At 47.8% G+C, this 25,779-nt stretch overlaps 1 protein-coding gene across 5 annotated transcripts; it reads left to right on the forward strand.

The window, feature by feature from the left end:
- Positions 1-197: 197 nt before the first annotated feature.
- On the forward strand, positions 198-22,511 carry HEPH (hephaestin). 5 transcript variants are annotated; one of them, XM_053990211.1, is made up of 22 exons: positions 808-840; positions 3,280-3,476; positions 5,566-5,810; positions 6,302-6,514; positions 7,083-7,262; positions 7,603-7,857; positions 8,344-8,512; positions 9,790-9,929; positions 10,725-10,856; positions 11,021-11,232; positions 12,870-13,020; positions 13,330-13,542; positions 13,869-14,079; positions 14,344-14,483; positions 15,389-15,520; positions 16,412-16,518; positions 17,249-17,474; positions 18,831-18,970; positions 19,325-19,487; positions 20,191-20,223; positions 21,763-21,777; positions 21,868-22,511. In XM_053990211.1, exons 2-22 carry the CDS (start codon positions 3,316-3,318, stop codon positions 22,005-22,007), a joined length of 3,378 nt encoding a protein of 1,125 aa, XP_053846186.1. In that variant the 5' UTR covers positions 808-840; positions 3,280-3,315; the 3' UTR covers positions 22,008-22,511. The 5 variants fall into 5 exon arrangements, with proteins under 5 accessions (XP_053846185.1, XP_053846184.1, XP_053846186.1 ...); XM_053990210.1 differs by lacking the exon at positions 808-840 and adding an exon at positions 198-264 and having other exon boundaries at positions 21,763-22,511; XM_053990209.1 differs by lacking the exon at positions 808-840 and adding an exon at positions 525-608 and having other exon boundaries at positions 21,763-22,511.
- Positions 22,512-25,779: the final 3,268 nt, after the last annotated feature.

Consider the following 25,779-nt stretch of genomic DNA (forward strand, 5'->3'; position numbering starts at 1 on the left):
CGGGCCGCGCGAGCGGGGACGGGCCGCGCGGCGCCGCGCGACGCAGCGAGGGGCGGGGCCCGGCGGCTCCCGCCAATCAGCGGCTGCTCCGCGCGCCGGCCCCGCCCCTCGCCCCGGCGGCCGCGAGCGTGACTCTTGTTGTGCTCCCGGGGGAGCGCGCGGCCGCGTGACGTCACCGCAGGCATTTAAAGGGGCCGCGGCCGCCGCCCCCGGGAGGTCCCCGGGGAGCGCTCGCCCGGTGCCGCCGCCGGTCCCGCCCGGCAGGTGGGTGCCGCTGGCCGCAGCTCTGCCTCCGCCCGCCTTCCCGGGGCGCCTCGCACCGGGGGCCGAGCCCTGGGCGGGGCGAGCAGGTGCACGCCGCGGACCGGGCTCCGGGGCGCGGCCCGGCTGAGGCGCTCCCGGGCGGCGGCGCTCCCGCAGGTGCGGGGCGGAGCAGCCCGGCCCGCCCTGTGGGCGGGAGCGGGCGCGGTCGGCGCTGCGGGGCCGGGCTCGGGCTTGGGCTCGGTCAGCCCGCGGAGGCAGAGCCCCTTTGTCCCTCCCGGGCTGGTCCCCGCCGGCGCTCCCGCGTCCCGCTCTGCAGCCCCGCCGCGCCGCCTCCCGCTCCGCACGTAAGGGATGAGCCGTCCGCCCTCCTGCCTTCCTTCTGTGCTTTCCCCTCGCTCTCGGGCTGTGCTTTCCCTGCGGTCAGGTGTCGGGGGATATCCCTGCATGGTCCGCTTGGGTCAGATAGGAGTTGGATCCCACCAACCCGCCTGAAATCTGATTTCCGTTCATTCGCGATTCCTGTGCTGTCGGGGACCCGCTAAAGGGCAGTCCTGGGGGAGGATTCTGCTGTAAAGTGTAAGATTCACGGATGGTTGTGATATAAAACTTGGGTTTTGGTTTTCTTTCTTTTTCTTTCCTTAATCAAGGCAAATATTAATATCAATGAAAAATTAAAACCAAAACCTTTTGACACGAATTTAGCTACTTTCACCTTGCACTAGTTGAGTAAATAAATGGTGATTAGTTACCGTGAAGGGTACGTGAGCAAATACTTTGTGACATCTGCTACATCTCCATTCAGGGATATTTTTTTGCTGTTGTCTAGAATTACCCCAGAGGTGTGCGTGATGTTGTGGTCAAACGCCCAGCAGAGTCCAGGTGGGACTCTCGTAAAGCCTTGGGAGGGCTGTGCCGAAGGCTCGTCCTTGACTCACCCGCGCAGAGCGCAGCGCGGAGCAGCCCGCACAGGCTGGTGGCTGTGCGGGACGCCCCGATGGGCGCCGTGAGCCGGGCTCTGGCACGGCGGGTTTGTCTCCACGGGCGCTTTTCCCACCCAGCCTCGAGAGCCGCTGTTCTCCCGTGCTGTGGTACTGCCTGCACAAGCCATCGGGACGAGAGCGCACAAAGAGCAGCCTGGGCCTTGAGGAGGCCTCCCTGTGTGTGCCGGAAGCTCCCGCGAACTTTGCCCTGAGTTGACACGAAGGCCACAGCTTGGGCTGAGTCAGGAGCATCCCGCTGCCCTTCCCTCGGGGTGGGTGCTGGCAGGGTGGCAGGCTTCAGGCTGAGGACTGCTGCTGCTGTTTCTTTCCACTTTGCTGTCACTATTGCCTTTTGGTGGTCTGCTGTGTGAAACAGCACAGGTATGGCTTTCCAGACTCCTTCCTTGGAGTTCATGTTGGCACAGTGAGTCAAAAACGGTATTTTACCTCCCTGTGAACAGCAGCAGGGAATAAGTCAGTGACTGAGTGCTCTGTAGGGGTGGCATGAGCCAGCGTGCTGCTGTTGTTCCCACACTGCTGAAGCCACTTTGAAAGGGCTGTTCTGTATCTGAGTTTTATCAGATGTATGACCAGGAGCTTCTGAAGGGGTCTGGCTGGTGGAGCCACTGGAGCAGAGCTATACTGTGTTGATGGATCCAAAGCATCTCAGATTTAGAGATCCCTACAGCTCCCTTCTGAGAAAGGAGGGAAAGAAGGTGTCTCCAAACTTTGTCTAATTTATTGACTATTTGGAAACAGCAATATTTGATTATCATTAGCTTCTGAGAATAGCACAGCATGTTTGAAAATCAAGCAGTGAAGCTTTGAAGGTGTTTAGTCCATTGCTATGTGCTGGGATATTGAATTGTGTCTGTTGGGTATCAGATTTTAGAAGATGTTTCAAAGCAGCTCTGTGTGACTCTGTGCTGACCGAAAGGTTACAGAATATCCAGCTTTGCTGCAGACAAACCTTATTACATTCATGTTGCTGTTACAAAGACAGTAAGAATAAGTAATGACATTCTCTTTATGAAAAACCTTTGCCATGGTGCTGTGTCGCCATACCCTTCTGTATGAAAAGGAAAACTGATTCTTCTGAGTTTCCTTGCTAGGTCATGTGTCTCATTCTCTTGCTTTCTGTTTCTCTCTGCTATTCTGAGTTGCTGTTGCATGTCTCAAGAGCTGTATCTCAACAGCTCGTTTAGGTGCGGTTTGTTTGCTGGCTACATCCAGCTTTGTTAAGGGTATCATTGTGTGAGAACTTTTGTAGTCATTTTCATGTGATTTTTAAATGCAGTTTAATCCTTCCTTATCTTTTGGTGTAATTCTACTGCCCCATATTGCATCAGGTTCTCCTTTCATACGGGCGGTTCTTTGAGCCTGTATTCACAGAACTGTCTTTTGATGATTTCAGACAGTTTCCCCAACTTTTTCCCAACTCTCTTTAGAGTATTTCTGATGCTTATTGCCAGCAAGCTTGGTGTCAACTGGAAGTTTTATGAATAAGCTACTTATTGATCAAAATCATGGGGAAAATAATGGAACAGAAAGGAAAAACCTTGTGCAGCCTGTTTGAGATGTACTCCTGGATTACAGATGGCTGCTCCCAAAGAGCCATCTTTAAAGAAGTTAAAATTAAAAGTGACTTCATAGTGACTAAACTGTACTTCCTCAGGTGACTTAAAATAGAGAGATCTTGGTGACAGTTTAAAATATACATATACTTGCTCAGGACTATTTCCTTGAGCTTTGTATGTGGACCTGTAAGATGATTTGGAATCTGAACAGTAGTGAAAAAAAGGGTTAACTAAACTATTATGAGAGCAGCACATTTGATATTGGAGACTCATTACCAAGACATGATCTCCATCTGCCTTGTCTGTCAATTTTGTTACAGAGTGATTTCCTTCTTCAATATTTGAGTGATGATCCAAATAATACTTACACTTGATTTCTTCATCCCCTCTCAAAATGTCCAGCACCTTCAAACCAAATTGTCATATTCTGTTTCCTTCTTTTTGTGTTTCCCAAATAGGTGTAGCTTCCAAAAACGCCTTCCCTTCAGGCTGAGATGGGATCTGTCTGGTGGCTGCTTCTCTGCATCCCCATGCTGTCACCCACATTTGCTGGGGGTGTGATCCGAGTTTATTACCTGGGGATCCACGAGGTGGACTGGAACTATGCTCCAACGGGGAGGAATGTGCTCGCTAACCAGAGTATTGCACGTAACCGGTACGTTCCCTTCGAGCAGAATTTAGTCTTGGAGCTGTCGTTTGATGTGTAATTTAATGCAAGTATTGTGGGGCATCTGAGCAAGCAAGAGACACACTCCCGTAGATTCTGATCTTTATGAGCTTAATGTTTAACTTGTTTTATGCTCCTGTGATAAAACCTGTGTCAGTGGGAAAAGGGATGGTTAGTCTGGAGAGTCCAGAGCCCGTACACTAGGGAGAAGTGTATGGAAAACAAACAAGGAACAGAAAATAGAGCAGACGCAGAACAGATTGTTCTAAAATTGCCCCGATTTTGCAATGCTCTACCCTGGAGTTTCATTTTGCTTAGTTCCAGCTGGTGATCAGCTTGTTTATCCTGAAGCATGATGACTTTTCATCTTTATATAAATGACTTCACAAAGCCAGCTTGTTTTTGTTTCAGTGGAATTTTGAGCCTTAGACTTAATAGGACTTCCTGCATGGGATTTTAGGAGCTGTTTGAAAAACATTTTTGTTTTTCTTGTGAAAGTAAGTCTGGAAACTGCAATAATTGGTTTGAGCTACTACTACAGTGTTTTGGGTTTAGCTTTCAAAACATCAAGCCTTTTTCTTTGGTTGGTGTTTTTTTGAGTGCATGGTTTGTTTTGTTTTTTAAAGGTTTCCATAGTATTTTTAAAGGCATTTGTACTTTTTTCCTTGCTCTCATTTTCTGTGGGAAATAGCTGGTATTTTTTGATCTGCTCTCAGTCCTTTAACCCCTCCAAAATAGCTAGCACTCAGGTTCAGACACCTCATTCAGAAACAGCACAGCAGGAACAGGAAGGGTGTGCAGAAACATCAAGGTCTGTCAGTTTAGCATGGAAAAGTCTCTGTTCTCTGGAGATGCTGTGTAGATGTAAATAAGTCCACAGGAAACACCCCAAAATTCAGTGTTAATAAAGATGCTACCACTGACTCCTGAAGTGGTAATGAATGCAGTGGATTTTATTTGGTTTCTCTCTACACGAAGAGAAGGAAATGAAATTCAGGGTCATTGGACTTAAAAGCAATTAAAAAACTGTTGTCACTGCAAACAATTAGTTTATGGGACTTATTTGTACAAGGATTGCAGACATGAAACTGGCAATTAGAAAGGGATGAAATGTTGATATGATTGATAGAAGTAGCAAATTATTTCAAGGAGTTTTTTTTTTTTTTTGGAAGAAATGGACTGTGTGGAGAAAGAGGCACATCTGTAAAATGAAGTGTGAATGATCTTAAACTCTTTGCTAATAATGGCTGCAGGGATGATTTGGCAAAGGGCTGAACTCTGGATTGTACAGCCAGAGCCAGGCCCTGCCTGTTTTTGAATGATTAAACCTATGCTTAATATTTGGGTCTCCACTGTTCATTCTCTGAGATGCACATTAGGGTTTACCTCCCTTCCAGGGCTCCTTGTGCTGTGGGTGATCAATCTGAAGGAGGAAGTGAGGGGAGTGACCTTGTCTCTCATTTAGGCTAGTTCCAGTAATTCCTGGACTGTGATTCATCTCTTATCTATTAAGAATTACCCATAATGAGCACATATGCTTTTGAGTTAAACTTTAGTACCTGTATGAGGTTTTAACTCTGGAAGCTGGTTGTGTGCTGGGTATGTACCTGCCTGACTCGTCTGCCCCTCTGGAAGGAATTTGGAAACTTAAGTAGGAAATCATCTTTCAGACTTCAAATTTTGGCCAGAGAGCTCAGGACTCCACTCTGCCTGCCTTGTGATTTGGCTGGAAATGCCACAGAGGAATCAAAGTGAGTTTTGAAGAGCCCAGTGAAGGCTAAAGGAGGCATAAAAAGGGTTCTCCCTGTGACACCCACATGGGATTGTCTGGGAAGCACTGTCCTTCCCATTTCTTGTTTGCAGGGCACAGTTCAGGGTGCACTTTGTGTCTGTTGGTGAAGAGCTGGGGTTGAAGTTGTGGCCATGCATGGGTGGCTTAGAGCATCCCAGGGTCCTCTAATGCCAAAGCTTTCTGCTGTACCCCGGAAAGTGGAGTGTGACCATCACTCTGCTGCAGCACTGACCAGCTGTTGTGTATAATGATGACTCATAGTGCCTTTCCCTTTGAATTCAACAGCCAGGCCTCAGCATTCCTGCAGTCTGGGAAAGACAGGGTGGGAAGCACCTACAAGAAATCTGTCTATAAGCAATACACGGACTCCACATACACCACTGAGATCCCCAAACCTGTCTGGCTGGGGTTCCTCGGGCCTGTCATCCGAGCAGAAGTGGGGGATACCATTCAAGTACACCTAAAAAATTTTGCTACTCGACCATATACAATCCATCCTCATGGTGTTTTCTACAAAAAGGACTCTGAAGGTAAATGAGCTACTGTCATCATGGAGACAGATTTTTCTCACTGGGAATTTAAGAATGTGCATGGAGGAGAACTGTCCATAAGGCCCCAGTTGGAAAGCAACTACATTTGGGTGTTTGGTGAAGACACCAGCTGTTGGGTTAGTAGGATCATGGGGCTGGAGTCCTGACCTGGGCCCAGGTTTCTTGATTTTAGAACCTCCAAAACACTGATCAACTCTAGAGATTGTAGAGAGACTGACTGTGGGGGCACAGTGCAGAATTGAATGCAAAGCAGCACCAGGCAGAATGGAAATAGTCCTGCTGACTCTGTGCTGACCTGTTTACTGGGCAAGTTGCCTTACAGTGGCTCTGTGCCTCAGTGCCTCTTTAAGGAAGTGATGATTAAACACTATTTCAGCCTTGGGATGGTGAGTCTCAGCTCAGTATAAGGTTACATGTGTGGGCATCTTGGCTCTTCTTGAATGGATGTTGTGATTGCTCAATTGTTCTAGGATCCCTGTATCCTGATATGTCCCCCCAGGATCAGAAGAAGGATGATGCTGTTTTCCCAGGAAAGAATTACACCTATACTTGGACTGTCCCTGAAGATCACAGTCCAACTGATGATGACCCAAACTGCTTGACCTGGATCTACCACTCTCATATTGATGCACCAAGGGACATTGCATCTGGGTTAATTGGGCCTTTACTTACATGTAAGACAGGTAAAAACACCAAGAGAAAGCAGCTGAGGCCTGCAGTTCTATAATGGAAAGGTCTTGTGGTGACATGAATAGAGAGATAGGATGTGAAGATACTCTGGTGTGCAGCTCCCAGCTTCAGGGGGAAATGCAGCTTGGTTAGAGAGGACAGTAGCTGGGCTCTAGCTGGATTCTGGTCATTGCATTGTCATTATCCCCTAGTGGTTGGGCAGGTGAGCTTGCAGGCCTCTTGATCCAAGCTGCTTGAGTCCATGTAAAGAGCAAGGCTCTTGTCCAAGTTTGTGTATGAAAATCTTGGTGACTTGTTGGCTTCAGCAGGACTGAGAAGACTGAAGGTGTTGTAGTTGAGGCGTGTGGTGGCAGAGCTGCTTGGGAGAGAGAGCTGTATTGGCAGGGATATATAGGAAAAGGGTGATCTTGCTGCTCTGTGGTGAGCTGTGAGGATGGTGGGAAAGCATCTGTCTCCAACTCATGTGACAAGACTTTCTCTGCTACTATGGTTCTAATCTCTTGTCTGATGTGTGATTTTCTGCATGAGCAATTTTCTGCATTCATTCCTCTCTCACCTCAGGAACACTGACTGGTAGCTCTCAAAGACGCTGGGATGTGGATGTTGATTTTTTTCTGATGTTCAGTGTGGTGGATGAGAACCTAAGCTGGTACCTGGATGAGAACATTGCATCATTCTGCACAGATCCTGGCTCTGTGGACAAAGAAGATGAAGAATTCCAGGAAAGCAACAAAATGCACGGTCAGTGTCACCTCTGTGAGGCCACTGTGTCTGCTGAGACACTCAGGAGTGTCAGTGCTCCGGGGTCTGCTCTGAGATCATGTGCTTAGCAAATAATATCTCAGGGACAGGACAACAACTCCAGAAAATTGAAGTATTGTTTTGGTTTTATCTTTGGCTTGAGTGAGCTTTTATACTCGTTGTTTTAGGAGTGAGCTGTGGAGCTGGGCTCTCCAAAGCAGAAGAGGAGGGGGAGTTCTGATTAGGTCCATCCTCTTCTTGTGTCTGTGCTGTCACCTGCTGGCAGGAGCTCTGGAGGCCCCTTTTCTGCTCTCTAATTTTGGCTTGCTTGGTTTTGCAGCTATTAATGGTTATGTGTTTGGCAACCTCCCTGAGCTGAAGATGTGTGCTGGGGATTCTGTTTCATGGTACCTCTTCGGGATGGGCAATGAAATTGATGTTCACACAGCCTACTTCCATGGAGAGACACTCAAAATCCGGGGCCACAGGACAGACGTGGCCAGCCTATTCCCAGCCACTTTTGTTACAGCAGATATGATCCCCAGGAACCCTGGGAGATGGCTGTTGAGCTGCCAGGTCAATGATCACATACAAGGTAAGGCAGAGGGTGGAATATGTCATGGACTCGGTGTCCTATGTTTCTGATGTACATGATGTACAGTGTGGTAGGGAACAGTGTCTTGGGCATGGAAAAATGTCCCTAGATGAGTGGGTGATGCCTTGTCTTGAAAAGTTAGAGTGGGCTGGTTACTAATGTGGGGCAGCTTTGGTGGGGGTGAATTGTACCATGGTGTGATGTTTCATGTTTGGTACAGCTGAGGCAGTGCCTTAAGAGCTCTGGTCCCTGTGAGAGGCGCTTGCATCATAGATCTGAGGACAGCAGAAGACTTTAGTCACTCTGAGTCCATACTTCCATAGCATCCAATATCTAAGGTTGGAGGTTCTGCTCACAGAACTCCTTGGTGTGGAGATACTCACCTTCTCCCATCCATGTGCCTTTTGGGACAGCAGAGGGAAGGTGGGACTGCCCATTAGGCTGGCTGGAGGGGTAACTGAGTGTCCACCTTCATGTCTTGGGCAGCTGGGATGGGGGCACTCTATGAAGTCCGGCCCTGCTCTCGGCAAGCTGCAGCACCCAGCCTGGAAGGGAGAGTTCGGAAATACTTCATAGCTGCCAAGGAGGTGCAGTGGGACTACGGACCCTCGGCGCTCGACCGGCTCAGTGGGAAACAGCTCACTGACACTGGCAGGTGAGTGAGAGGCGCTGGGCTTGGGCAGTGTTGGGAAACAGCTCACTGACACTGGCAGGTGAGTGAGAGGCTGCTGGGCTTGGGCAGTGTTGGGAAACAGCTCACTGACACTGGCAGGTGAGTGAGAGGCTGCTGGGCTTGGGCAGTGTTTGGGGAGTCTGGCCTGTATCAGAAACGCTGCTCAGGAAAATGTGGAATTTCTTTTTCTTTTCAAAATACATGCCTGCTGCTCACATGGGGTGCATTTCCTGGGAAGGCCAATCAGCTCATCTACAAAAGGCGGCTGCTGTAGCTGGACTGCACGGGACTGTACCTTGGGGCCTTCCCATGAGAGTGCTGTGTGGCACAGCTGTACTCACAAGCAGCAGAAGTCCCAGCAGATGTACAAAGTGAGCTGCCACATTTGTCTCTGGGCTTCATTTCTGCTTGCTGTGTCTAACCTAGGAAGAGATTGATCTATATAGGAAATAATTAAAAAGCCCCTAGTGCAGCAGACACAGGGTGGCATTGCTGGCCTGCAGATTGGTCTCAGGCTGGTGTTGCTGCAGGATGCAATTTCTAGGAAATCAGATGCCAGCACTTGGGTAGCAGCCCTCCATCCCATGGTCAGGTGACTGAGATAGCAGTTTAGAGACTTCCTGTTCAGTCTTTGGCTAACTGAAAGAGAGATTCTTCTCCTTCCACAGAGATTATATCCCTTCCCTAGTAATCTGTTGGAGAGGATATACCTTATTCAGATGGAAAAGAGGAAATGTAGAGTGGTTAATTATTTACCCAATGCCATGCAGCAAGCCTTGCAGACCTTAGACCTGTGAGCTGGCCTTGTAACTGCACTGCCTCTCCTGCAAGGCTTGTTACTTATATTTGGTGAGGGTGGTAGTGGAGGAAATAAATACCTTTACAGCTGTTTATTTTAGTTGGGAATGGGGTTGTCCCCAGCTTCTGAAGAGTTTGGAGTTCTAGCACTGCCTTCCCACTGACTGCACTGCAGTTTTGTTCATTCCTTCACACATCTTGTGTAGTGATGGTGATCACACCTGGCAGGTTCACCTGGTATAGGGCTGTGTGCTACAGGTGCTCCCTGAACACACAAGTGGATGCCTCTGTAAGGGCAAAAAAGCTTTGCAGAGTCAAAGCTGTGCTTATTCCAAACTAGAGGTGCTGTCCTTGTCTGAAATACTGCTTGATTTGGAGATGCTGATGGCCTTGCCAGCGGGAGCAGGGGAACAGGGCTCATTTTTCTATGACATGACCTGACATTTGCTTTTTGCATTTAGTCCTGCTGAGCAGTATTTCAAGCGTAGCCTCTACCGCATTGGGGGTGTCTATTGGAAGGCAAAGTATGTGGAATATACTGATGAGAGCTTTCGTGAGGAAAAGCAGCAATCAGAAGAAGAGAAACACCTTGGAATACTTGGTGAGAATCATCTAGGAACACAAATCCTCTGTCAGTGTCTGTGAGAAGGAAGCTGATGGTGGGAGTGCAGGTGGCTGTACCTGCCTGCTCATTCTAAGGAGCAGGGAGGGGCACAAGAGGTGCTTCACAACAGTCACATCTGAACAGGCCGAGGTGCAGGGTGGTAGAATGGACAGAATCACTTCAGGGGTCATCCTGAAGGTGTTCTAGAGGTAAGAGCTGAGGGATACAGTATAGTATGTGTGACTAGAGCTAAACAGGTCACAGCAATAGCTCCTGGTTTTGTGTTTTTGACTGAGCCTCTTCAAGGCATGCTGCAAACCCCATGTTCTCACAGAGAGCTTTCTCTCCTGAATGGGTGCTTGGGGACAGGCATGGTAAAGGCTCATAGCTCCTCTCTGGCTGGCTGGGTTGTGGGCTTACAGACTCTGGTGGGCTTGAAGCATCTCACACCTCTGAGGCACATGTTTTGGGTGGCTGAAGGGGCTTTACATAGGGTGGGGGAGAGACATGGACCTATTCTGAGGGCATTCCAGCACATTTGACTGTTCTATTACTTCCCTGTATGAAGGTGTGATGCCTCTCTGAGTTCTCCTGTGCACCCAAACTGCTTTCACACAATCCTTGCCAGCCCCTGCTCCCACTGAGCTCCCTTCAGCAGCAACAAGGCCAGACCATCTGTTGCCTCTTATCTTTGGCCCCACAGCTTAGAGGAAGGTGCCCCCTCTGCTTTGGTTTGCCTGATGGCCTGGGGAAATGCTCTGTTGCTGACGTGCTCTCCCTGCTATATTCTAGGTCCAGTGATCAAAGCTGAAGTCGGAGACACCATCCTGGTGACATTTTTTAACAAAGCCTCCTGGCCCTTCAGCATCCAGCCACATGGAGTGTCCTATGGGAAGGCATCAGAAGGGATGTGGTACCATGATGGTTGGTGGATCCCTTTTCTTGAGTACACCCCCATCACCCTTCAGAGAGGCTGGCTGTTTGGTTGACACGAATGAAGTAAAGCCTGCTCTGATAGTAGCTGGTGAGAAGGTGTAACAGAGTTCGTGCAGGGACTCAGGAATAACCCTGTAATCCCTGTTTTAAAGGCCTGTCCCAGAGTGGGGTTTCTGTGGCACCACTGCACAACTTCACGTACCGCTGGACTGTGCCAAGGCACGTGGGGCCCACGTCCAGCGACCCTCCCTGCCTCACCTGGCTGTACAGCTCGGCTGCAAATCCTGTCAAAGACTCCAGCTCAGGCTTAGTGGGGCCTCTGCTCATCTGCAAGTCAGGCACTTTGGATGACAACAACAAGCAGGTAAAGGAGTTTTCCTGCCCCATTCCTAAAGGTTTTTGCTTTCGTGTAGAGAAAGGAAGCATCAGCAAAACATTAGGGAGCAAATGTGCAGTAGCGTGAGTCCAGAAGAGTCAAATCAAAGCCTTGTTGTTGGCCAAGTTAATGCTGGTACAGCTGATACCCAGGTCTTGCCTGGGAAAGGCCAGTAGTGTTCTGGGCTCTCAAGAGCTGCCCTCAAAACAGTTCCTGAGTTCTGCTTTTAATTCACAGACAAACTTGGCTGAACAAGTGTACCTTGGAATACTTACATTGTAGGTAACTCTTGTCCTGAGGCTTGTGTAGCAAGCAGGCTGCTTTCAGAGGCATGTGGAATAGTCCTTGCAGTCCCAGAAACATTGAAAAGACATTTTTGCTTACAGGTGTTCTGCTTGGGTGATACAATGCTTTGAGGTTTGGCTGAGCCTCATTTATTCTGCCAGAGAAGTTAATTTTCAAGCAGAGCTGGCTACAAAAAAGCATGTGAAAATCCATGTCAGTCTTATGCTTTTGATGGAGAGGTGAAACCTGAAGGGCAGCCAGAACTTCCTCTTGGAATTTCACTCAGAAGTAGTCTATTCCTGCCAGTACATCTAGGGAAGACAGTGAATTGATATCCCTGAGGAGGTACCAGGCAGAGGAGCAGAGCCTTGTTGTGAAAGACAGCAGATGGCAAATCAAGCCCTAACTGGTGTCCTGCAGCGTGGCTCGGGGAGCAGTGACAGATCTGGAGATTGCTGTCCTCAGAGCCTTCCTGGGGGAGCTGACAGTCAGTGGGGGCACCATGTAACTAAATTGGGAGTGCAGAAGAAATTAATGTGCAGCCAGGGTGGAAATGTGGATCTGCTGAGCAAAGAGGATTGGGAATACATACAGCCCTCGAGGTGAAGAAGCTGTGATAATGATAAACATGGGCAGGTATTGGAAGTGTGTAAGCAAAAGAGACAGACCTTTGGAAATTTAAGATAGGGAAAAATCACCTGGGATGGCAATTCTGGCTCCACAATCTCAGGCAAACATTTAATGAATGCTTAATTGTGGAAGGTGCATGGCCACTCTGCTGTACCCATGTGCTGCAGACTGGGAATTGCTCACCTTCTCAGCAGGCTGGCTGCATGTGTGCTGCTGGGGACAGTGACACCAGCAGGAGAGCCTGGACACCATCACAATGTTCTTTTAGTGGGGAAACACCATGCTTTGGAGTGCATTTCTTAGGAGAATTAACTCTCTGAAGGATTTTGGGTAATTTAAAAATCCCAAATCCAGGCCTGTGATAGGAGGCAGGAGGGCTGCGGTGTGGTCATCAGCCTGCCTTGTATCTGGGCTCTGGTCTTGGATCTGGTTTGCACAGACACCTTAGGTGTGGGGGAGGAAGGAGGCACTGATTTCATGGCCTTGGCTGAGTTTTGTTCATTTTATCCATGTGAAATATCATGGAAAATGCACAAGTGGTGCCTTTAATGAAATAAAAGAGGAATGTTCAACATGAGTAAAAGGACAGAGTCCTGTCCCTCAATGAGCCACGTTTTAAAATAAAGGGGAATACAAGAACCCAGCAAAAGAGCTTTAAGTATACTTAATTGTTGCATTTTAAAAGTTAACAACTATCATTGTAATTATAGAAAGGGATCGACAAAGAATTTTATCTTCTCTTCAACGTGTTTGATGAGAACCTCAGCTGGTATTTGAATGCCAACATAAAGTACTACTTGAGGATGGAAGAGACATCTGTGAAAAAGGATGATGGTTTTGAGGAATCCAACAGGATGCATGGTATGGCTGGATGCTGCTCTATGACAGCAGGGATGAACCTGCCAAGCACGGGCTGATGTTCACCTAAAGGCTGAGCTGGGGGCTGGAAGGGCTGTGTGGTGTTAGCCTGGAATCAAACCAGGCTGGAGGCACCAGGTGAGACATGGACAAGCAGCACAGCTGTCTGGAGAAGTGTGCTCTCAGTGTATCTAGGGGTGAATCACAAACAAGTTACCTTTCTTCTGTCTGGCAGGCCTGTCCTACAAGGTGTATGCTCAAAATCTCCTGGCTGACACCTGCCTGCAGAGTTAATTGCTTTCTCCTTTCCAGCCATCAATGGACTTATGTTTGGTAACTTGCCTGGACTGGACGTGTGTGAAGGAGACAAAGTGTCCTGGCACCTCCTGGGCTTGGGCAGCGAAGCAGATGTACACAGAGCTGTGTTTCAGGGAAACACCATGCAGATGAACGGGATGCGGAGGGATTCAGCCAGTCTGTTCCCCCACACGTTTGCCACTGCTTTCATGCAGCCTGATAACAGTGGTGAGTGCCTACACAGCTGACCGGGCTGTCGGAAGAGTCTCCCATTGTGGTATTTGCTCCTGTGGTAGATTCTCTAGCGTGGTATGATCTTTTACAGGGTGAGCTGTGCTACAGGTGCTTGTTGTGTAAGAAAGCTTCCTGAGATGATTTATGTGTAGGACTTTATTGTGCCATTCCTGCTTGATTTCTCCAATGACTTCTTTTAACCTTGGCCTGTGGCAACCAAGCTCCCTAAGCACCGCAGAGATACACCAAGCACATACTGACATCGGTCTCCTGGAATCTTCAAAAGCAACTGATTTCCTTGTTCATCCTGCCTCCCTCAGGGACTTTTGAGATCTACTGCCAGACGAGCAATCACTACCAGTCTGGGATGAGGCAACAGTACAACGTTTCCAAGTGTGGAAGGACGGGCAGTGCCTCTGCCCATCGCTACAGGGGAGTGCGGATGTTCTACATCGCGGCGGAGGAGGTGCTGTGGGACTACGCACCCGACCGCAGCTGGGAGAGGGAGCGGCACAACCACTCTGCAGAGAGGTAGAGCCCACCTTCTGGGGAAGCCTGTGGCAGTGTCCCAGCAGACCCTGGTGGAGCCTGTTGGGTGTCTTGGCCGCCCTGTGACCTGGTGCATATGCTGGTGGTGCTGCTGGTGGGAGCGCAGCCCTCCGCGTCATTCTGCTCTCCTTTGCAGCCCAAGCTGGCTTGGGAAGCCCCTTCAGCTTGTGAACCCCCTGACACAAGTTAGTTGTTTGTTCCCCATGAGGTTTTGGTTTATCTCAGCACTCGTTCTGCATTTCTCAGCTATGCTGACGTGTTTCTGAGCAATGAGGATGGACTGCTCGGCTCCAGGTACAAGAAAGCAGTTTACAGGGAGTACACGGATGGCACTTTCCAAACCCCCAAGGCCAGGATAAGTGGTGACGAGCACCTAGGGATACTGGGTAAGGATGTGTGCATTGGGTTCACCTTCCTCTCACACAGAAATGGCACTGGGGTTCTAAAGCTGCAGTAGCTCACAGGATATTTAATCTGCTGGCTCACTGGATATTTAGGCATCTGCTGTGTCAGTGCAGAGAAATTGGGACTGTCTTCTACTCACATCTGCCACCTTGGAGACAGCAGTTAGAAGAGTCCTGTCTTTTCCACTTGCCTTTGCACTTGCCTGGGCTTTTCCACTTGCCTTTGCACCAGTGTTCTGTCATGGCTTGGGCAAAGCATGTTTCACAGCTGCATTTCTCTGACTATGGGACAGAAACAACCACTGATTTCTGGAGAAGGGTCTGAGAAGTAGAGGGGAAAATCTGTAGCTGTGAGAAATGCTACTGGGGCAAGAGCAGGCAGCCTTGGGGACATGGAGGAGCATTTTGAACTGATTAGTGGAGGTCTCTGGAGGCAGAACTCTGTGTTATGAACCCAAGGCTGTAAGTGGTGTCAGGGCAGCCAGGCTGAGACAGCATCTGCTGCTCAAAATAGGCTGTAGCTCTGATTTGTGACACTGTCAGGCTCAGTTGAATATTACCACATTTTTTGAAACCAATAGCAAGGGATGATCAACATGTGATATTTAGCATAGCAGTATTCAGAAATCAAGCCTTAGCTATGCTGGGCCCAGTTAAGATGTGTAACCACCTTCATTGTCCTCATTGTGAAAAAAGTAGTTTCCTAAGACTTGGATTAGGACTGACATCCAATTCTCTTTTTGGGAGGTAGAGAAGAGGAAGGGGAACATCATAAATATTATAAGGTAATATTTCTGGGGAGAAGATGTTGAGAGAAGGGTGGGAATATGCCAGGAGATGTGCTGATGGATTTTGCTGGTCTCAGAGTACACTCTTCCTGTCTCAAGGCCCTTTTCTGTGGGCGGAAGTGGGTGATATTCTCAACATCGTGTTCAAGAACAACGCCTCGCGACCCTACTCCGTCCATGCACACGGGGTGCTGGAGCAGCAGGCTGGACAGCCCCAGGTGGCAAACCCTGGTAGGTCCCTGTCTCTAGCTGCATTCCTGTGTGGGCTCACTCACACAGCTGATTTTATCCCAGAGCCAGACTGGTTTCCTTAAGCAGCCTCAGATGCCCTGGTTTTGCTACAGTAGAGTGCTGGAACTGGACAGTAACTGGTCTTTCAGGTCCAGCACAGTTTCAGTGATACCATTTGTGTGGGGATGGCAGCTATCTGGGACATGTGTAGGACATTCTTCTGTGTGCAGCCTTCTCCCCCCCCACATTGAGTGTGGTCTCTTTGTGGGAAGGGGAAGGTGAGGGCAGGTGACAGCTCAGCCAGTCCTGGGATGGGAGAGTCTCTTCTTTGGGATGCATGAGCACAAAAGTATGAAAATAGTGTGAAATGGGAGAAATGCACAATTGCTTGCAGGGATCTGACTGAAATTGCAATTTTTGTCTCATGATCGAGATACTAGTGTATTTAATTTTTGGTCCCCTCACCCAGACTGTCCAAGCCACAGTCAGGCTGTCAGCCAGATCCTGTCTTTGTGAAATGGGCTACTAATATGAAAAAAGGGTGATTTTAAACCCCAATTTGAATCAGCATCATAAATCCACTTCAAAAAGAAGAAAGATTATCTTAAGTTCCATCTGAATGAGCTTCCATGGTCAGGTCCAGTCTCAAAAGCAGCAGATAAATCTGCATTGTACTGGTACCAGACAGAGTTTACACCCTGTGACCCCTCCGTGTTGCACTGAGAGGGGAGCCTCCACCCTGCTTTGTGTTTGGGTAAGGCAGATGCAATATCTGGCAAATACAGAATTGAATTTGGGCTTTGGAGACAGGATTTTCTTTTTCCATTTGGTTTTGTTGCTGCTTAGTGAGTGAGTGTGCCACCTGGTGTATGGTGCTGTTCTGTCCCTCAGGTGACATTGTGACATACCGGTGGGAAGTTCCTGAGAGATCTGGTCCAGGGCCAAATGATTCAGCCTGTGTTCCTTGGATCTACTACTCTGCAGTGGACCCAGTAAAGGTAAAATTAAAGTTATAACCAGAAAAGCCTAATTAGACCAATTTTTTACTCCATTTAGAAAACAATGTGAGCTGGGTACAATTTAGAGATTGGCCCAGCCAAGAGGTGGGAGAATCACCTGGTAACATATCCAGCCTTCTCTGTGGAGAGGAAATCATCTGCATTTTCCTGATGTTTGTCCTTATTTTTTCCTAACAAACCTTTGTAAGACAATTCCACTGTCTCTCCTTGATACTAACCTCCCTCCAGTTATTTGTAGGCTTTTAGAACATCTCCCAGTTGGTCATGGTTTGTACTGGTGAGAGCCGTAGGGCTAATCTACAAAAGGCAGAAATTGTCCAAAATAAACCTCATGAATAAAGCAGGCAGATTTGACCATTGCTAGAAGTGTCATAGCACTAATTTCACAGGGCAACCACCTGGAGAATCCTGCAATAAACCATTGCATTCAACCCGGAAATAATGGCCTTTTTATCTCAAGTTGCAGATGTTTTTGCAGTCACCGAGTGGAAAATACTTTGATACCATCCATATTTATGACTTTTGGATTTGCATTTATAAGAGCACGTACAGTTCCTGTTCCTTCAGTGGCTGATGCTCTCCAACAAGAATACTTGTACAGCAGCACTGGTTAAGTGGGCTGATGGGGGAATGGAAAATGATTGCTGAAAGGCAAAGAACTGTGCATAAAAGAGGTCCTTGCCTCAGAGCTCTCCTTCCTTCTGATCAGGATATGTACAGTGGGCTGATCGGGCCCCTGAAGGTCTGCCAGAGAGGAGCCCTGCAGTCCAGTGGGACCAGGAAGGATGTAAAGAGGGAGTTTGCTCTGCTCTTCCTGGTTTTTGATGAAAATCAGTCCTGGTACTTGGAGGAGAATGTGGAACGTTTCAGTAAGGGAAATCACAAGGAGATCAACCTGCTGGATGAGAAATTTGTGGAAAGCAACAAAATGCACGGTAATGTTGGTGTGATACTGCAACCTCTCTAAGTAGGGAGCCTGACTTGTGGTGAAATGTCCTCATCCTTTCCCATTATCAATGGCACAGACAGAACTAAACTGTCTGTTCTCAATATTGCAGCACACCTACAGCCCAAATCTTTGATCTGCAGTGAGGGCTGATCGTTGTGGCTGTCCCTGTAAGGAGGAATAGCAACATCCAAGCCAGAGAGGTTAATCTTGGATGTGTCTGAGTGACTCAGAAAAGGAAATAAAATCAAACATGAAATTAACTTGTCAGACGAATTTAATTCTGTTTGTCTCAGGGACCATCAGAGTATGTTAGGCTTCAAATTAATTTTCTAAGCTGTGTGGCTGCAAGATGTGGCTCAGTTGTTTTAGCTGTTTTAGGTTACTTCTACCATAGAAGGATGAACACATTTTTTTTAAATTAGCATGTTGTTTATGTTAGTTTATCTCCATATTATATCTAAGATAACCTCAGCAAAACAGGTCCCTTGACAGTTGTGGAGATAAGAATACTGAGGAGTTGCATTTTGTACTGTCATTACTACTGGTTTTGTATGGGTGAGATAAAAGACTCTCCAAATACATGTCCATGAAGGTGTAATTGTTAACCCTGTATTACAGCTAGCAAAGCCACCATGCTGAAGTTGGATACATGTTTTAGGCTACACAACGTGCCCAGGGCAGAGCTGGGAGTAAAAACCTGGTGCTCTGCCCTCAGATCCTGCCTCTTCCCGTTTTATTCCCTCTGTTGTCATCTGAGCACAAAAGTCTCCATGTCTGTGCCGTAGCAGTCAGCTCACTCACTGTTTTGGTCCCTTTCCTGTATGTGCAGTCACAGCAGGATTCCTTCCATCTGGGCTACTTGAGAGGTAAAGCCTTGCCATGCAGGAATTTTACAAATGGTTGGAATGTGATGTGTGAGGCAGAGCAACCCAGAGCTGCCCACTGGCAGGATTTACCCCTTCTCAATGTTCATCAAGGAAATTGCTCAGACATTTATATGTGTGTAGGTATATACATGTTTGTCCATCATTGGGCTGGAAATGCCATTTTTATGCATTTTGACTTCTAGAAGCATCCACTTCTGCTGGCTGACTGCAGGTTTTCAGCAAAGGTAGTTCTTGAGATTTATTTGAGCTGAGCTACAGCGTGGCCTTGAGTGCAAGTCAGTTGTCCTGGCTGTGAGCAGAGTGGATAATTAGCTGAGCTGGGGGACACTAACTGCTGATACACTGGGTGCTGTATGAGCTTTGTAGCTTCTAATTTACTGCCTTTCTCTGTGGAGGTGCAGCACCCATACAGTTTTGCTGACAGCCTTTTCCCCTCTGTGTTATTCCCTGCACAGCAATCAATGGCAGGCTCTATGCCACCTTGCCTGGGCTGACCATGTACCAGGGAGAGAGGGTGAACTGGTATCTGCTGGGAATGGGTCACGAGGTTGATGTCCACACGGTCCATTTCCATGCTGAGACCTTCATATACAAGGTAAGAATATCTTCTGATGGCAAAGCAGATACTGACCACTGATATCAGCACTTTTACTTGACTCAGTGTTTGAATGATTTTTAATCACTCTGCAGAAGCTTCACCCAGCTAGGAAAAGGATGTAGTTTCCACATCCCAGTCTGACTCCTTGAGCCTGTGTTGTGCTGAGATATCCAGCTTAATCCTTGTTAGGGTTAGGCATTACCAGATAATTTGCTTTCCAAGCTGCTTTTTGAAAGCTTTGGGGTTTTTTGAGCATTAAAAAGGTGAAGTGGTCCCCAGCAACACTGGCAGACCTTTCTTCCTGAGAAGATGCATTGAGCACTGCAGCTAATGGCCTCCCTTTTCTGACAGAATGGCAAAAGCTACAGAGCAGATGTTGTGGATTTGTTCCCTGGGACCTTTGAAATGGTGGAGATGCTGGTTGGGAACCCGGGGACATGGCTGCTTCACTGTCATGTGTCTGACCATATCCATGCTGGGATGGAGATCCTCTTCACTGTCCTGCCTAGAGGAGGTAGGGAGCTGTCACTGTAAAACATCCAGCAGCACTTCCTGCTACTGCTGTGAAATTCTGAGTGTTTGTATCTCAACTCTCTCACATACTATAAAAAGCCAGTTAATGGAGCAGATAATTACTGAAGTGTTATTAAATTATGATGTTCCCTTTAAATATGGTAATGCCTGGAGCTGGAGTTAAAAACAAATTGTTTTCTGGACTTTACATTACCTTTGTTGTTATTCTGAGTTTGATTTTTAGCTTGCGTCTGAACTGGTATGTTCAGTTCTCAGCCAGTAATTGCTCTTACTGAGAACTGGAAGTGCTCAGAGGTGAGTGACTCTCAGTACTGGGCTTGGCTGCAATGGAGCCCACATGGTGATGTGCTTTTAGATGTATTACCAAAACAGTGAATGCCCCAGTGTTTCAGCTGTGGGTGACCAGTGCCTGCCCAGTGTCAGGGCTATCTCTGTTTCTCCCTCAGCACTTTTCCTTCTTCAGGATGGGAAGGGTTGTGCACTGGAACTGGGGCTGCCTCTGAAGCAGGTGATAAAAAATTCTTACGTCATGTAGAGAGGGAAAACATGGACAGGACAAAGGACAGCCTGCTAGTCCTGGAAAACCATGCTGCCTCTGGATCTGATCCTTGCCAGATGTGCCTTGTTCTGGGCTTTGCCTGCTTAGCCCAACACCTTCTCACCCTCCTTTTGTTTCCTTTCAGAGTCAGAGCTGGAAGACTTGACTGCCACCCCAGGTATGGTGTGTACAGCACTGCCAAACCCTGTCTGTGGGAAGGGGAGAGGGCAGATCCCTGAGCAACACAGAAGTTTGGATCTGTGTAAGGGGAGGGAGGAACACATACAGCACCCACAGCCTCTACCCACAGCCCAGCAGTTCCTTGGTGCAAGGCCTTGCTTCAGTAGATAACAGGGAGGGCACCAGTCTGTCCTCTGGTGATAGAAATAAGGAAGTTGGGCTGGTTAGGTTTGTTTGCCTGTGTTGGGTGGAAAAGGTTAGCGGCCTCACACCCTGTTGTGCCTGCTATGTATGGATTCAGATTCAGAGTATGAGCTTAGGTGCTGGCAGAGATTTGGAGGAGGTTGCCTGGGATGAGTTACCTTCCCTCTTAGGATTGTCAGTGACTGTGGTTTAGGGAAGTTTCACAATCATCTCTACAAGCTGAAGGGATGGGGTCAGCATGCAAACATGCACATCTGCCTTCTGCTTTGATATTCCCCCAAGAAAAGAGCCCAAGCACGTGCCTGGAGTTTTTGGGCATTGTAAAGAACAGATGTGAGAAGGCATTTGGTTGAGCAGCACAGGGAGAAGGGGAGTAGTAGATATGATCCCTTTGAAATGTTCTGTGGTAGAAATCTGAGTAGTGGTTCATTTTCCTGATTTTTTCATCTTTCTTCACAACTCCATTTTTCAGCTGCTGTGAGAAAATTCAGCTGAGCTGATTTGAGAGCCAGTTCAGGCCAGCTACAAATGCAGCCACCTACCTACAACTCAGCAGACTTTCTCCACTGTTATTTCAGTCATTTTCTCCCTGACATTTTCCTCACTCAAAATGGACAAACCGGAAGAGGAGTGGGAAATATGTGAGAGCAGTAGTGTCAATATTAAATAATTTGGTTTCATACCATTTGCAGATATCAGCTTGTGTGTGCTCACCAGGCAGAAACTTTGGCCAACAGCTGTTGCCTGAGCAGACAGCCCCTTTTCTCAGGAGGTGGCTGCTGCCTCTGTGTGGAGGCACAAGCAAGCTCAGGATCTTGGTGACTCACCATGGGCATGGCAGAGTGAGTGCACTCAGTGGTGTGTAGGACAGCAGCCATGGGCACAGGGAGTGTGCACTGGGCCAACTTGCAGCAGCCCCAGCCTGGACACATGTTCTCATCTCTGGGCTGGACACAGCAGTGGCTGACTGGGCCTGGACACCTGTGAGACACTGTCAGGTTCTGGGGTGGAGCAGCTTAGGATAGGAACCATCTATCTCAAATCTCTGTGTGGGCTCAGGGATGAGGGTCTGACAGATGGATGGCACTGGGGCCTCCTTTGAATCATTGAATCATTAAGATTGGAAAAGACCTCTAAGATCATTGAGCACAACCATGAACTCAGCACTGTCATGTCTACCACTGAAACATGTCTCTTTTGAACATTTCCAGGGTTGGTGATTCCACTACTTTGCATCATGTTTTTCTTAATGCTCCTTTGTTGCATTTCTTGCAACCTTTCAGTTCTAGTATTGCTGGCTGTTGTTGAAAATACCTTTCTGTTTGTCTCTCAGGGTTGCTGCTTGAGGGTGAGGATGAGTCCCAGAAGGTGATACTTTTTGGATCTAAGGTGACCCAAGAGCAGATAGAGGCCACAGTCATCTCTCTGGCTGTTGTAGGAGTCCTGCTGCTCCTGGCTGCTGGTGTCTTCCTGGGAGCAGTCATCCATCTCGAGAGGCAAAGGAGGTTACGACGCAATCGGAGATCCATCCTGGATGACGGATTCAAACTCGTGTCTCAAAAGAATTCTGGTCTCTGAAAGCCATGTACAAACATTGGGCTGTGTGCTTGGAGCAGGGGCTGGATCCTTGTCCACAGCAAAGATTTTGGGGCATCATTTCAACTGTGCACTGTACTTCTAGAAGCTGAGGAGGGAAAAGCTGGAGCACTGACCTCTTCATATATTCTCCTCAGCCCTCTGTAAAGAAAATCCAGGAGAGATCCAAGGACCCTATGAACTGACTAAAGACAAATAATGATTAAAAAAGGTCCTTCTGGAATACTCTCCTTCCCCAGGGAAGAGAGGGGACATTTTCTTCTGTCCAGAACAGCTCCAATTGGTCTTTCCTAGCAGAATAGCTTAGGCCAGATTCCAGTCTTGCTCCATTGCCAGAACCGAGTTGGGAACTGTCTCCCAAGAAACTGTGAACCATTAATGTAATTAATTTGAAGGAGAGAAAAATAATATTTTCAGTTTTGTCAATCAATGAAGAATACAGAAAAAAGATGGTTAATTTAGAGTTGGATTGCTGTTTTTGATGAGTAAGTGGGCAGACACAAGTTCAGGGCACTGCATACCACTGTAAGAACCTGATCAGGGACCATGACGAGCTGTGCCTCACTGTCAGCCTTGCTGTGACAAATTCCTTTGCTCTTTGCTGGGGGTGGGTGATGGAACCAGAGTTCTGTAGCTCACCTGTGGGCTGTGGTAGCCATCTTCCAGCATCACTGTGCCCACACATATCACCATAACATCATCTAGTCTGTGCCCACACATCCCATAGTCCTCTTGCCCTGTGGGTCAAGTACTGAGCCCTTCCCTATGAAACATCTGTCCAGCTCCCTCCCCTGAAGCCCATTACCCAAATGGATGCAGGTTAGTGCTTCCATATTTCTGTGCCTGGTTTTAAAATGGAAAGAGCATAAAAGCAATCTGCTCTGGGTGGCTTTCAGAGGCAATTAAAGCAGCTAAGTGGCTCTAATTACAAGAGCCTGCTGAGGGCTCCTTAGGTATAACAGCACCATTTTCTTCAGAACAGTGGTTATCACATACATAATCATGTTCAATTCATATCAAGCCCCTGCATAATTCCAGCTGCCTTTTCCTTTGGCAGTGAGGACAAAGCTCATTCTTTTTCTTTCATTACACTTCATTAAGCCTGGTGAGGGGCTGGAGGGCTGTTGAATACTCTGAATATGGATGAACTTTGCTCAGATTCAAGGCTGGTTCAGTTGCTGCTGCAAACCAGAGGTTTCTAAACCCATCAGTTGCAGGGAATTTTAGAAGCTATGGCATGAGAAATAAGAATGAAGAAAGAAGTCTTTCTTTTTTTCCCCCTTGACTTGTTAAAAAATAGATCAAAAATGTTTTGGGCCTGCACTGAGACAAAGGAGTGTGTTTAAATGTATTCCCTTGCTTCAGGGAAGCAGAACATGGAAGCAGAACAGAGAAACTGTCCTTCCTGCAGCTCTGCAGCCTGGTCTCAGACTGGGCTTTGGGTGCTGGCCCCAAGCAGGGCAGCAGAGGGTTAGGAGCTGGATTTCGCACATTCCATAAACAACAGGCTGCCAAAATTCCTCCAGTGTAGTGTTTTTTGGGCCAAGTGGAGCATCAGTGGCAGAGGTCTCCTCTCCAGCAAGGGTTGTGAGGAACACTGAGGGTAGGCTCTGGAGAAGCCTGTGATGTGAGGGCTGTGTCCTGTAAGCACCAATTCCCCCTCAACCTGAGAAAACTCAAGGGAAAGCTTTGGACAAAACAGAAACAGATCATTTTTCTAGCACCTTCTGTTGCAGCAAACTGACAAGCACAATTTATCAGCAAGGTCACAACTGCTTCTAAGTGGGAGTCAGCTCTCCCAGCCAGTGTGCATGTGAGGAGGAGGAGAGATCACAGAATATTCTGAGTTGGAAGGGACCTACAAGGATCATAGAGTCTGGTCCTTAGGTGAATGGCCCATACAGGGATTGAAGCCTCAACCCTGGCATTATTAGCCCCATGCTTTAACCATCTGAGCTAGTCCAATAAACCTCCACCATAAACCCACCCCACTTTAACCCATAGTGCCAGTAGGAGTTCAGAACAGGTTTACTGCCATGGAAGAATGGGTGTTGCAGCTTTTGTAAGGGATAAAATGCAAGGAGCAGTTAATACTGCTTGCTGTAGTTGCTTTAGGTAGTGCCTTTCTGTCTGCAGTTTTAACACTGTCCTTCCTAGGCCCCCATTAGCTGCAATGACATTTTCAAAAGTTGACCCAGATGGTCGCCCACCTCTTTGAAGCCTTGCAGGCTATCTCAGGTGACTGCAAAGCAGAGTTAGTTACTTGTTGCATTGCAGCAGCTGGCTGTTTGCAGCAGGGCTGGGGTGGCATCCCTGTGCTGTCACCCTGCTCAGTGATGGGCAGGCAGCCATGGCCGTGTGGCTCAGCCTCCTGCTGACTCCCCCTCCAACTGTGCGTGGGACACGTGTGAGTCAAAAGTCTTTTGGTTGTGCACGTGGAAATACAAAGTGCTGTCTTTGTACTTTTCTCTCAAAACACAAATGTTAGTGTGGAATTAACCCGTGGCACTCCATGAAACAACTGAGACTGGTGATTGTCAGTGAAAGGGTTTGCTGGGCTCTCAGCTGTTGTGCAGCCTGTAATTCTGAACTAAATTGCTTGGTGATCCAGACTGGCCATGCAGCCTGTTTGCAATTTTGTTGGCATAGCAAATTATAGGAGTGATGGCAAGTCTGGAGTGATGTGCTCACAGACTGACTTGGGAGAGGAATTTTGGCACAACGGCTGCCAAAACAAGGGGATCTGCAAGGTAAAATCAGAGGATGGATCTGAGCAGAAGAGAAAGCTGGTGTATTTGTGTTTGGAGTCTGGGATATGGGATGTAGGAATAAGACAGTGTGCACACACGAGGTCTCAGACCTGCTGCAGCACTCGTCTTGGAAACAATCAATAAATTCAGTCACAGACTGTTCTGGGATGTGAGAAGAGCAGGACTGGGCATGTGATTGATCAAACAGCTGTTGCTGAAATTAGCATTTATGGTGTTAAAAATCAAAGACAGCCTGTCTTGGAAATCAATTTGTTTGTTAATTTGCTCTTATTTTGGGGAAGTAAATATGTTGCTCACCAGGTGCTTTATAAACCTAATGTCCTTTGGTGTTCTTGAGAGACAGGCTTCATTCTGCATTCTATAACAGTGGGAAGGGTGGGCGAGATGAAACAGTCACCTATCCCTGAAGAGACACAAGGAAACAGTAAAGAAGGAGTTCAGGCTGTTGGGAGAAGGTGTTGGCAAGGAACTTGCTGCATAAGTGACAGTTCAATGTGTGCTGTGCATGTCTGGTAGGCACAGGAGAGAGAAATACTCTCTTATTCAGTGTCATCAAGTTTAACAAAAAAGTTATGTCTTACTTAACATATTGACTTATGTCAATATGGGATGTTTTGCAGTCTGTCACTGTAAGGAGCTGACAGAAAATTCAGCCTGTAGGACCTTCTTAGTGGATCCTTATTTTTCATATTTAGGGGGTTTTCTTCCAAGGAATGCTTTCTTTTTTAGAGGCAAGTGAAGAGCAGCCATCTTCTTTGGGTCAGGCTAACCTGCTTTATCAGGTCAAGCCCAAAGCAAAGCTGAGGATGGCAGTGAGCTCAGTGTGTCCCTGCCTGCCCGTGGGCTCCTGCTGCTGGAGGCTGTGCTGGGACAGCAGTGGCTGTGTGCAGGAATGGGGTTAGCAGTGAGACAGTTCTATTCCCCATGTCACTGCCAAATGCAGGAAGGTCTTAAGCAAAACATAACATGTGGGAGAGGCCACC

Source organism: Vidua macroura, chromosome 14, assembly GCF_024509145.1.
Source record: "Vidua macroura isolate BioBank_ID:100142 chromosome 14, ASM2450914v1, whole genome shotgun sequence".
NCBI lineage: Eukaryota > Metazoa > Chordata > Aves > Passeriformes > Viduidae > Vidua > Vidua macroura.

Excerpts from the sequence above, each read along its gene's own strand:
- HEPH (XM_053990210.1), top strand. The coding sequence starts at position 3,316 with ATGGGATCTGTCTGGTGGCTGCTTCTCTGCATCCCCATGCTGTCACCC. Across the intron at positions 13,021-13,329 it reads GGAATCCAACAGGATGCATG|CCATCAATGGACTTATGTTT; the intron begins GTATGGCTGGAT and ends TCTCCTTTCCAG. Across the intron at positions 13,543-13,868 it reads CATGCAGCCTGATAACAGTG|GGACTTTTGAGATCTACTGC; the intron begins GTGAGTGCCTAC and ends TGCCTCCCTCAG.